Genomic DNA, 13206 nt, shown 5'->3' on the forward strand with positions numbered 1-13206 from the left:
TCATACATTAAATCCATTAAAATAAAAATATAGAAATAGATATATATTACAAATAATACTATAGCCTTGGGCATGAAAGTAGTTCCTCCATTTTTGCAATTCACTACTGAATCAGCAATCAGAAAGAAGAAGCTGAAACTGAATGTTAACAAGTTTGTCTAGATAAGTCAGTTTGGTTTTCTGACAGAAATTACAAATAAATATGTCATTTAATGGAGTTTACCATGTTTATTTTGTTTGCCACCTTCCCAGTGTTGACATGTGTTGTCTTCGTCACATGAAAGTTCCCAAACCAAGCAGTTATAGAAAAAAAATATACAGTAATTGTCTTACAGAGAAGCCTAATGATCATCCTCATTCTGTCCATTTGAACATGTTTAGCTCCTTTAAGAAGTACACCTTCTTTTAGTGGTACAACTTCTTTTAGCCATTTTAGTGGTCAGCTAATAATAAGGAACAGTCCCTAAATGTATACAACTATCAATAAAAACACAAGAGATGTCACAATACACAACCCTGTAATAAGCCACATTGGAGGAGAGAAGGGTTTGACACGAACTATTAACCTTTATGAGCTGTGATCTGGATTTAAAATGCTCTAATCTACGCTAACATCTCATCTCATCTATGCTTCTTACTATTATGTGTTAACTAAAGTTTGAGGTTTTGTTGTATTAAAAGCATACAAGAATTTCAGTCTTTCATGAGTAATTGGACCTTCAAAATGTCTATATAATGCAGGTTCAGGTAATATTTGCATCCTGTATATCAATAGCTTTGTTTTCTTTGCTCCACAGATAATTAAAAATGACAGAATATATAAATTATGTGCCCTGCAAGTTCATTCAGAAGTTTACCTGAGATGTGATCTGGTCTGTGACATTTAATTTATTTGTTTTAGGTGTCAGGTACCTCCAGTATAATCTGGCTGCAGACCTGCACTCCTTGCCAGATGCACTCTCAGCCTCTGTGACATCACATGCACATACACTCTCTGCCACAATGATAAAATAACTCAAAAGACTGTAGTTAAAACAAGAGGTCTGCATTTCCAGAGAGGAAATGCAAGATGGTTGCGCCGCTAAATCGTCCCCCTGTTGTTCCCACTTCCTGTGAGGCCATCACTAAAGGTCGTTAAGTTGTTGCTATGGTATAGATGTTAGTTGCTAAGCTGATGCTCGTCACTTGTCAAGCAACTACTCACCTGTGAACAGTTTACATTGGAGTCTATGAAGCTCCTGTGGGCTATAGATGTGAAAATGGTGTGAAAGGTCATGAAGTCAGTGGGCTATCAAACGTAATTTGACATGATGGTGGCCTGAGGACACCCAGGTCTGACCCTGTGAATTTTCTTGTCTCTAACTTGAAAATTGACCAAATTAGAGCAGTTTGAATCTTGGAAAAAAGTCTACAATCTTCAATGTGTTCCTAAGGGAGAATTTAGTCCTTTTATCAAATTGTAAGTGCTTACTGTACTTAAACTAAAGCACTTTTCCAAAAGCTGCATACAATCCCACATCTCAGGGGTAAGACGCACAAATCAAGCTTTGCTGTGGGCAGAGTTAGCCGGACAAGAAATACAACAAATGACAGTCCCTCTCAATAAAGGGCAGCAGATTTAACACTAGAGGTCTGCATTTCCAGAGAGGAAAATCGAGATGGTTGCACTGTTAAATCGTCCTCTGTTGTTCCCAATTCTTACGAGGCCGTCGCTAAGGTGTCACTATGGTAAGCGTGTTGGTCGCTAAGGTGTTGCTATGGTAAATGTGTTAACTGCTAATATGTTGCTAGTTGGTTTTTAAGCGAATACTCACCCATGGACAGTTGACATTGGAAATCCAATACCTATGATCAAGAAACCAAATTTTGATGCCAGCCTATTGTCAAATTACAGGCTTATTTCTAACCTACCATTTATATCTAAGATCTTATAAGAAGCTGTGGCCTAACATCTTAGCTCATATCTACATAAGAACCACATATATGAAAAATTCCAGTCTGGATTCAGGCCACATCATAGCACTGAGACAGCTCTAGTTAAGATAACAAACGATATTCTTCTTGCCTCTGATCAAGGCTACGTATTCCTGGTATGGTATAGGGACTTTGTTGTCAATAATTGGTAAGTAGTTTGACCAGGAGGATAGGTCCCCCATTGTGAGCCTTGGTTCATCCCAAGTTAGCTTCCTCAGCTCTGAGGGTGGTTTTCCTCCACTGTCGTCCATGGATTGCTACTTTGGGGGGTTTTATGTTTTATGTTAAAACTTTGTCTTTACTAGAATTCTGTGAAGATTCTTTGTGACAACATCAGCTGTAAAAAGTACTTTACAAATAAATTTGATTTAATTGTTAACACTTTACAATGAGTGTCCTTAATAACTTCGTCAACCTAGTTCAATTCATGAACATATACAGTAACTATTGGTAACAAGTAGGTTGTTATGTCTTATTACTAATGAACAGAAGGAATCATGTGTTCCCATATTAGTTAATACTGAATTAATTAAATGTTTATTTTACAACAATTCATTTGATAGTAATTAATCATGGACAAATCATGAAGTAATATGATGTGGACAAAGCCCTGTGATGGACTGGCGCCTCCTCCAGGGTGTGTTCCTGCCTTGTGTCCAGTGATTCCCGGTATACTGTAAAATGAAAATTGCTTCAATTGGTAACAAGTAATTCAATTAAGTTTATCCAATTTAATTTTTTAAGTTTTTTAAGGTTAACCTTTAAAAATTAAGTTGGATAAACTTAATTGAACTACTTGTTACCAATTGAAGCAATTCAATTAAGTTGGATCAACTGTTTTCTTTTTACAGTGTAGGCCCTGAACCCACCACGACCCTGAACTGTTTATAGGAGTGGCATTGTAGCGCAGCAGGTAGATTTGCAGTCACACAGCTCCAGGGTCCTGTGGTTGTGGGTTTTAGTCCTGCTCCAAGTGACTGTCTGTGAGAAGTGTGGTGTGTTCTCCTCATTTCCGCGAGGGTTTCCTCCAGGTGCTCTGGTTTCCTCCCACAGTCCAGAAACACATGCTGGTAGGTGGATTGGTAACTCTAAAGTGTCCATAGATGTGAATGTGTGAGTGTGTGTTGCCCTGTGAAGGACTGCTGCCCCTGTGCTGCCCCTGTGAAGGACTTCCTGCCTTGCACCCAATGATTCCAGGTAGGCTTCTGACCCACCGCGACCCTGAACTGGATGAGTGATTACAATGAATGAATGAATTAATTAATGTGGACAAATCATGAACTAATATAGTAACTATATGTTGTTAGAAATACGACATTGAAGAGTCAGGAGACGAGTTCGGCATTGGCTGGAGTTTATTTACACACGCACAGGATCATGTATGGGTTCAACTGGGTGATCGCATTCTACCTCAGGATGATCTGAAGTTTGGAATCTGGAGGTTCAGAGGTTTCCTCACGTGCATGTAGAAAACCACAGGCACAGCTTGGTCATCAGTTTGTCACCAGTTCAGTCTATAGCCAGTTCATTCTGTACCCAATTCAGTCTGTTCTCAGTCAAATCTGTGACTGTTTCCAGTCCAGTCTGTTCCCAATACAGTCTAACACCAAATATTTTAGGAGGACCTTATATACATTGGAGTAGAGGGGGATGGGATTTGGAGGAAGAAGAGGAGTTTGAGGAGGGGTAAAGGGGATGATGCAGATGATCAAAGAAAGAAAGAGATAAGATAGAGGAAGGAAGGGTAAGATGAGGTGTGAAAGGATGGGTATGATGTAAGTGGGGGAATGATTGGTGGGAATGGGGGATGGGACTATGAGGGGGATAACAAATGTCACACAAAGATGCAAAAAGACCATAAAGTTTCTCTCAGTGTGGACAAATCATGATATATATATATATATATATATATATATATATATATATATATATATATATAGTTATATATGAGTTACTTCACAAAATGTTTTGATTTAACTTCAAATTTACAAGAATAAAACAAACACATTCATTTTTCTAAAAGAAAACTTTAAGGCCTTAATGCTACACCTTTGAAAAATAAAATTATATTAAAATAATATACTGAAGATATACCGGCCAGCCCTGTTTGCAAATAGCACAAACTTTTCCTAAAATGAAAGTCATCCAAAGTCCCACAACTTCCTGAGCAAAGTACAGGTTTTGATTAGTTCTTATTCTCACGATACACCACCAACCTTTGTTCCTCTTCTTGGAGTAATTCCTCTAAAAAAGAAAACAAATTTATTAGCATCTCTGAAAAAGTATACAATGCAATACAATACAATACAATGTGTGTGGTGAGAGAAAAAATTGGTGTCAGTTGGTTAATTTTTATTATGTTTTATTTTACCCAATGTAACTTTGTTTTACAGCTGGTCATATTAAACATGTATCAAGAATCATTCATAACTACAACAACATTTCCAAGGATCACACAATACAAGTCATTAAATAAAATAATATACATATACCTAAAGTAGTATACCTGTATCATAAATGTAATACCCCTACAGCCGTGGGCATTAAAAAGTAGTTACTCCACCAATTGCAGTTCACCACTGGCAGCCTGAATCAGCAGCCAGAAAGAAGAAGCTAAAACTAAACGTTAATTTAATGGTCTAGATAACTCTCTGTCAACGTTTACACAACGTCAGATTTGCCAACTTCCCCAATTTGGGATATCTTTTATTTTGAACATTAAAATTTCCAAAGCAAGCAATCATATAAAAAATGATTCAGTAAATGTCTTACAGAACGGGCTGATGATCTTCCTGTCCACAATAAACATGTTTAACTTCCTTAAGAGGTACAGTCTCTGCTTTGTTTGTTAAACAGTTGTATCATTGTTCAATTTAAAGATCAGCTTATAATCAGGAACAATCCCTTGGTATACAAACCGGATTCCAAAAAAGTTGGGACACTAAACAATTTGTGAATAAAAACTAAATGCAATGATGTGGAGATGGCAAATGTCAATATTTTATTCGTAATAGAACATAGATGACAGATCAAAAGTTTAATCTGAGTAAATGTAACATTTTAAAGGAAAAATATGTTGATTCAAAATTTCACAGTGTCAACAAATCCCAAAAAAGTTGGGACAAGTAGCAATAAGTGGCTGGAAAAAGGAAATTGAGCATATAACGAACAGCTGGAAGACCAATAAACACTAATTAGGTCAATTGACAACATGATTGGGTATAAAAAGAGCTTCTCAGAGTGTCAGTGTCTCTCTGAAGCCAAGATGGTAAGAGGATCACCAATTCCACCATTGTTGTGCAGAAAGATAGTGCAGCAATTCCAGAATGGTGTTACCCAGTGTAAAATAGCAAAGACTTTTAAGTTATCATCCTCAACCGTGCATAAAATCATCAAAAGATTCAGAGAATCTGGAACAATTGCTGTGCGTAAGGGTCAAGGCCATAAAACTCTACTGGATGCTCGTGATCTCCAGGCCCTTAACGTCACTGCACCTCAAACAGGAATGCCACTGTCAAGGAAATAACAGAATGGGCTCAGGAATACTTCCAGAAAAGATTGTCAGTGAACACAATCCACCGTGCCATCCACCGTTGCCAGCTGAAACTCTACAGTGCAAAGAGGAAACCATTTCTATGCATGCTGCACAAGCTCAGATTTTGCACTGGGCCAGGGGTCTTTTAAAATGGAGTGTGGCAAAATGGAAGACTGCTCTGTGGTCAGATGAGTCACAATTTGAAGTTCTTTATGGAACACTGGGATGCCATGTCATCCGGACCAGAGAGGACAAGGATAACCCAAGTTGTTATCAACGCTCCGTTCAGAATCCTGCATCGCTGATAGTATGGGGTTGCATGAGTGCTTGTGGCATGGGCAGCTTGCATGTCTGGAAAGACACCATTAATGCAGAGAACTATGTTCAGGTTCTAGAACAACATATGCTCCCATCTAGATGTCTTCCTCTTTCAGGGAAGACCCTGCATTTTTCAACAAGATAATGCCAGACTACATTCTGCAGCAATCACATCATGGCTATGTAGGGGAAGGATCCGGGTACTGAAATGGCCAGCCTGCAGTCCAGATCTTTCACCTATAGAGAACATTTGGTGCATCATAAAGAGGAAGGCACAACAAAGAAGGCCCAAGACGATTGAACAGTTAGAGGCCTGTATTAGACATGAATGGGAGAGCATTCCTATTTCTAAACTTGAGAAACTGATCTCCTCTGTCCCCAGACGTCTGTTGAGTGTTGTAAGAAGAAGGGGGGATGCCACACAGTGGTAAAAAATGGCCTTGCCCCAACTTTTTGGGGATTTGTTGACACCATGAAATTTTGAAACAACATATTTTTCCCTTAAAATGATACATTCTCTCAGTTTAAACTTTTGATCTGTGATTTGTGTTCTATTCTGAATATAATTTTAGATGTTGGCACCTCCACATCATTGCATTCAGTTTTTATTCACAATTTGTTTAGTGTCCCAACTTTTTTGGAATATAACTGTCAACATTTATACAAGAGATGTGACAAAACACAAGTCTGTTTAACTGCCATATACTGTATGTCTATGTAATTTTTTACTGCTCTTAAATCTGGTGCAAAATTTTAAAACTGATGTTACATTTTTTACATTTTAAGTTTTAAGTTGCCCTTCTTCAAATGGATTCATTTCCTCTTGGTTGTGTGCAGCCAGTGAGCTGTGTTTAGTTCAGTTGTTATATACGTGTACAGTACCAGTCAAATGTTTGGACAAGCCCACTCAGGGAGGGTCCATGTCACAACATCATAAATATTTTGAAGTTAAAGTTAAAGCTGTTGGCACTCTCCCTTAATCAATACGAGACCCGATGTGGACTGTGTCTCTCATGTAGCTGTTTGTTTAAAGCGTTATGTCTCCTAACAACCACAGTGTGTCACACTTTAGGGAGAAAAGGCAAAACCAATCCTGTTAGTGTTGTGGGTTCAGGAGGCAAGAGGGGTATTTCTGCAGGCTGGAGGCACCTTCAAGCTGGAGGTACAACCTAACACTAAACCTGTCCCTAACCCTAAACATAATCTCCCACTTCCTGTTATATGCCTACCTACTGTGTATGTCCCTCCCACTTACTGGTCTCTGGCCTGTGGTCCTTCCCACATGCTAGTCTCCAGCCTAGAGAGATATATACTTGGCAGGACTTGGTATAGAGAAGATCATAACTGTTTGTACCAAATACGTAGATTAGATACAGAGAGACCATTTTATTTTAACTCTTTTCTCAAACAACCAGTGCTTTGCTGCTGTGGTTAAAGGGGTTGGTCAAAGCAGGCCATAGTTTGAAAAACCCTGATATAAATTAATTTCTAACAGGTAAGAAAATGTGGGAAATATTACTGGAGAATGAGTGTCCTAAAGTTATCACAGTTTTAGGTGCTTTAGGTGTTTATTTTAAGTATATTATCTGTGATTTATCCTTCTTTGATTTGCACAAGATTTTCTGTAGTTTATTTGGATTATTCAGAATGTTAAAGTTCAACAAAAGTATCTTAATTTTATTCTCTATCATACCTGATTATAGGATTGTTGTCACGCCCTCGTCCTGTCATGTCTGTTTTCCCCACCATGTGCTCTCTATGCACATGGCTCTGTCTGTTCTTGTCCATGTCTCCGCCCTTGTCCCGCCTTTGTTCCGCCTCCTTGTCCTTAAGCCTCGTTATCTGTTTCAGGTGTGTTTCGTCTGTGCATGTATTTAAGCTCCCTTATGTCACTTCCGTGTATTGGTCATTCGATATGTTTGTTTCCTAGTCATGTCGGTTTGTGTCATTCTCATTCCTAGTCATGTCATTTCGTTTCTCTCCCCAAGCCATGTCGTTTCTCTCCTCTAAGTCTTGCTGTTTCGCCTCCAGTGTTTCTGTGTCTTGTTCCTTAGTTCGGTCTGTTTGTCTCTGTCATTTTCCTCGTTTCATTTCATATGTCTTGTTGTTTCCGTAGTTGCCTGTCTTTATTTTGTTATCTTTTCTTTAATTAAAAGTACCGTGTTTTAGCGTGCGCGTCCGTCTCCGCCAGTCCGCCCTCCGCGAATCGTGACAATTGTTTAGTAGTTCAAACCCAGACACTAAATGAACACTGGAACATCAATTGAACATACAACATCGTGACATCCAAACTAAAGGGTGACATTTGCCATCCTATGTTTGCCCTGTTGGTGGGAGGAGGGTACCATGTCTTATAACTTTAGGGGCCCTCCATAGTAGTGAAATAATTCTCACTTGTACTAGAAATGTCCAACTTTTCCTCAGTCGGTTTTAAGAATTCAAATTCCATCACAAGTTTTTCAGAATCTATGTCATATGTCTATGTTATGTTCCAAAGACAACAATCTAGAAGAGCAAATCACTCCAAAAGGACAATAGGGTGAATAAATAATTCATAATAAATAATTTCCCCCTTCTATACCACTTCTGGAGCCTCTTCCAAAACAACTGACTTTTTGAAATTTTCATCTAGAGCACCTTTAACTCTTAATCAGTTTTGTTTCTGACGTTACAAGTCTCTTCTGAACTCTGTGAGCTTTTCTCTTGCACACTGAGCTGGAGAGCTACTCTGTCTGTAGTGTTTGTGCGTTTCCATGACAACATCTCTTTCAGTCCCACCTCCGCAGTCATCATCCAGGTGCTCATCGGATGGTCAAATACACCAGGTGGTTAAGTAGTAAATACGACTTCACTGCGTTCGGGAGCTTGGTTAAAGATCCACCCACTGTACACAATATGTCCCCAAAAAGTGATTTATCATTAAATAACAACTAAATGTTTTTTGAGTAATAACAAAACTGATCAAAATATTTGGCTTTTATTTACAGAAAACATGCATAATAAAACTATTCAAATGCATATTTGCAATTTTCTCCAGGGAAAGAGGTAAAAGGTCTCGATATACGTCACATCTTGTAAACTTTTGTATCATCTAGAATCCCGAGTTTACCAGTGGTAAATACGATTTTGTCCGCCGTTTGGGTGAAATTTACAAGTCGGAAAAATGGTATTCCCAGTTTCTGACATCACTCGAACGCAGCATTATTATAGGGTGTCCCCCTGCTCCCTTAAAACTGCTTTAATGAGCCCGTATGCCTTTTGTCTTTTGCATGATGTCTGCCGCATTGTCGTTATTTTTGATGGTTATAAGTTAAAAGAACTTTAGTATGATTTTATTTGCTTCTGTGTCTGTCTCAGCACAGAACATTCTCTGAAGTCTTCTTTGCACTTTTAATGCCTTCATAGTCACCTTTTCAATGTCAGCAGCCATCAAACGTAGTCATCTCATGGAGACTGGATACACCATTGAGGTGCAGTATTGTACGTCATGTACATTTACATTTACAGCTTTTATCAAGATCAATTTAGCAACTTACAAAAGTTCTTAGTGTTCAGACAGAATGTGTATCCTAGCTAGTACAAATAAGTTCAAGTCCAAACTCACTAGACAGTGCCTTTGGTCATGTTGTCATCATTAAGTGTTAAGGCTAACCACCAGCTATAAACCGCTGCAAACTTGTGGGTAAGGTCACCCAATTAAGTGAATCATCACCTAGATCTGCTAGTGCTTAGAGGAACCACAGGAATCACACAGAAGACAACCATTCATATTGTATTTATTGGACAAGACAGCATTTACAGGCACACAACATTTATAACCTCAGAAAGATTGACAATCCACGACATACCACAACAGTGAAATCTTAAGAAAATAACCATAATGGTCAACAGTGAACAGTCTCGATATAGTATTTGGAAATGGAATGAATATATTAATGTTAAAATACAAAACAATATCAGTAGATTTCACATGTCTGCTGTCTTTGACGTGTACAGTATTATCCCAGAGTTTGTAGAACATATGAGAATGGTTTAGGTTCTGGAGCTGCATTCATAAAAACAAATGGGCACGTTTGAACAATATAGAGGTTGTGCTAATCTTATAATTCCCACATCCAACATGTATCAGTACAGACAGTCCTTAACATAATGACTTGTAAATCAGGGAATCTTCTCCAAAGTACTAGAATTTGTGAAGTCTGTATGACTGCGATATGCCCAAGTCTTCAAGCTGGAACTAGGATCTCTTCCATTTGCGGAACTCATCCGCCTCCTCCGCTAGTGTGGCCTTCACATCTCCCACAGCGATCAGCAGCTGGGCCAGGTAGTATGTTGTCATGACAATATGCCTACCATACTCCAGATTCTCAATAGCTTTGAAATGCTGCAGTGCAAGGGTGAGGTCGGAGGCCATGAAGATAATGCCACCCAGAAAGACCCATGAGTTCCGCGTACGTGCTGCCAACGTTGCCATGACCACAATGAGGAATGCGTAGCACCCTACAGCTGGAACGAAGACACTAGGTTCTGGGGAATTCTTCTGCAGGAAGGGCAGCAGGTAGACATAAGATCCGCCACCTATTCCCCACAGCAATAAATATAATATGTATATTCCAGAAGAGGAATAAGAATGAGAGGAATAACGTGAAGAAAGGAAGCAAAGAGAATACAGTAGGTGGGCCAGAGCAAAGCTGACCATTCCTGCAAGGGAAGAGGAAGTATTGAGAGAGAGAGAGGGGAGGAGAGAAATGGTAGTTAGTATCTGGACCAAGGCTGAGTATTAAAGTTAGTATTTGGACCACTAAATTCTTAATATTTTTGTGTCTTTACCCTGCAGGAAAAGTTCTGACCAAATGAGACAGGTATCCCCGCCTGCTGATAACAGCAACCCTCCAGCCGCACCCAACAGACTTCTCCCTCCATTATTGCATAGCACCATAAGAGCCAATGAGATCGCAGGGGCTGACTTTACAGCAGCAGCCAGGAGAGAGGGTGCTGATTCTGGGATCCACAGGTAGAAATATATTGCTATAGAAGCAAAGAAAGGTAGGAGAGAGAAAAAGAGTGTGCAGGACTGACAAAAGAGAGATAATGTAGAGGGTAGGAAGAAGCATAGAGTGATTAATTGTGATATGTTGTTTCTAGTACTACTTATTTTTCAGAGGTTTAGCCAATGTTAAGTTTACAACAAATACTGTTTCCTCATTTGAGAATTCACTGCATTTTGAATAAATCACATACACATACTGTACATAACTTATGTCTCATATAGAGAGAACTCATAAAGAAAATGTATTTGTGTTTGACATGAAAACTAGATGTGACTAGATATGTACATAAGCAATAATTTTGGTTTGTTTGTGTGTCTTGTCAGTCATTACCGTGTTCCTGCGTTGTCTGCGATCATAGGTATATGTGTCAAGGATGTCCATCTTTCTGCGCTCTCACACACCATGAAAGTCTTCCAATGGGTCCTTACACTGTGTCCAAATCTTAGTCTATGTGGCACTCTGTATCTCACCAGCTAGGCTAACTTTGAACTTTAGACCAATATGTGTGATGTCTTATCTGTCAGATTGTTCAGCTATAAACACAGTACAGCCTTCCCCCCATTATTTAGCACTTGTGGCTACTTCACCAATATGAGCAATGGTTTCAGTTCAGTTCATTTCTGTTCCTTTTACTGTACCCAGCATGAACATTTACTTTTACAGCTCATCATTTTATATATGTATCAAACAAATAAAACCCAGCACCAACAAATTCCATAGGAACACACAAGGTCACACATATATTAAATGGGGGCAGTATAAAAATACATGTATCGCAAATGTAATAACCTTGTAGGCTTGGGCATGAAAATACTCCCTCTATCTATTGCAATTCACCAATGGCAGCCTGAATCAGCAGCCAGAAAGAAGAAGCTGAAACTAATAGATATTTGGATGGTCTGGATAACTCAATATTGGTTTTCTGGGAGAAATGAAACATGTATATGTCATTTAATGGAGACTATGTTTACTGTCTGTTATTTTGTTTGCCATCTTCCCAGTGGTAAGATGTTTTGTATTCTTTACATTTAAGTTCCCAAACCAAGCAATCTTAGAAAAGAATTTCAGTAAATGTCTTACAGAACAGGTTGATGATCTTCCTGTCCACACTGAACATGTTTAACTTTAAGAAGTACAGCCTGTGTTGCTTGTTTTAACAAAGATTTTAGTATTCAATTTAAAGGTCATCTTATAATCAGGAACTGTCCCTAGGTATACATAACTGTTAATCAATATACACGGGAAGATAGTTCTTGAGATAAGATGCATTAACCTCAACCTGCCATTGTTTATGCATTAATAAATCTGTGAGCTGCTAGGTTAGAATAAAGTCAATAATAAACTATTCTAAATTTTGTTTATTAAAGATTAACGTTTTATTGTGTGAAATGCATATAGGATTTCCTCCCTTTTTGCATGAGTTATTGGACCCTCAAGATGTCCGTTGAGCAGGTTCAGCAGGTTAACATTTGTTCCCTCTCAGAACAAAACCATGAAGTCCAATGCGAATGTTATCTTCCACATTTTAGTCATAGATCTCATGTCTGTGATATATTTCATGTTTCTTGATAGGAAACTCTTTGATATTCGTCATGAACCACGACTTAGTGTTTGGATATGATTTTACTTCCTTCAGACAACAGTATGAAGTACTGGGACAACAGTATCTTTTAAAAATATAATAATAAAACAGATACAGCAAGATACAACACTTAATTTTTATCTGAACAAAGGTTAACAGTTAACAGCACCATCAGTTTCTTTCTTTAATATTTTTAAATTAAAATTATTTTTATCAGTTTTCTAATTCTGTAGATCAGCCATCAGTTGTTATATATCAGCAGAAGATGCAGTGAGTACTGAATGTGACTTAAGCCTTGGCGTTTTTCCAGGCACAGGAATAAAATGTAACTCATACTTCCATAAAAGCATTACTAAAAAGGAGCTTAATTGATTTTTAAAGAAATTACACATTCACATACAACTGCATTCAAAACCTACTGCTGGTCACTGCTTGTGCAGAAAACAATTTCATGAATTAATAATGACACGCAGACAGTGGAGTCTATGGCATGAAAATCACTAATGTATGGTATGGGCATTTCATCACTGGTCCTCATGATGGCAGCATAGTGGGATGGTAGCAGTAGAAGCAGAAAAAATATTTTATTTTAGACCAATTTTACATTTGTGAAAGGAGCATCTATTTGGGATTAAAAGTCTTTAAGAAGCAAAGAAACGTGGTCAAGTATGTGGTTTGTATAATACACTTCATGAATTATGAAATATTGTAACAGGTTATGAAAGATCTTTGATAAGCCAAGTGAT

General features: G+C 38.3%; 1 protein-coding gene across 1 annotated transcript; it reads right to left on the reverse strand.

Moving 5' to 3' along the window:
* Window positions 1–9628: 9628 nt before the first annotated feature.
* LOC136665430 (lysoplasmalogenase TMEM86B-like) lies at window positions 9629–11342 on the reverse strand. The gene is made up of 3 exons (XM_066643060.1): window positions 11209–11342; window positions 10658–10901; window positions 9629–10528 (listed from the first exon to the last, which is right to left on the reverse strand). Exons 1-3 carry the CDS (start codon window positions 11257–11259, stop codon window positions 10065–10067), a joined length of 759 nt encoding a protein of 252 aa, XP_066499157.1. The 5' UTR covers window positions 11260–11342; the 3' UTR covers window positions 9629–10064.
* Window positions 11343–13206: the final 1864 nt, after the last annotated feature.

Source organism: Hoplias malabaricus, chromosome 13 (genome assembly GCF_029633855.1).
Source record: "Hoplias malabaricus isolate fHopMal1 chromosome 13, fHopMal1.hap1, whole genome shotgun sequence".
In the NCBI taxonomy this organism is placed as follows: Eukaryota; Metazoa; Chordata; class Actinopteri; order Characiformes; family Erythrinidae; genus Hoplias; species Hoplias malabaricus.

Bases quoted from the DNA above. Each gene is read 5' to 3' on its own strand.
- LOC136665430 (XM_066643060.1), bottom strand. From the start codon at position 11,259: ATGGACATCCTTGACACATATACCTATGATCGCAGACAACGCAGGAAC. The intron at 10,902-11,208 runs GTAATGACTGAC...CTCTTTTGTCAG, and splicing joins GCAGACAACGCAGGAACACG to TCCTGCACACTCTTTTTCTC. The intron at 10,529-10,657 runs GTAAAGACACAA...CTTCCCTTGCAG, and splicing joins GTCAGAACTTTTCCTGCAGG to GAATGGTCAGCTTTGCTCTG.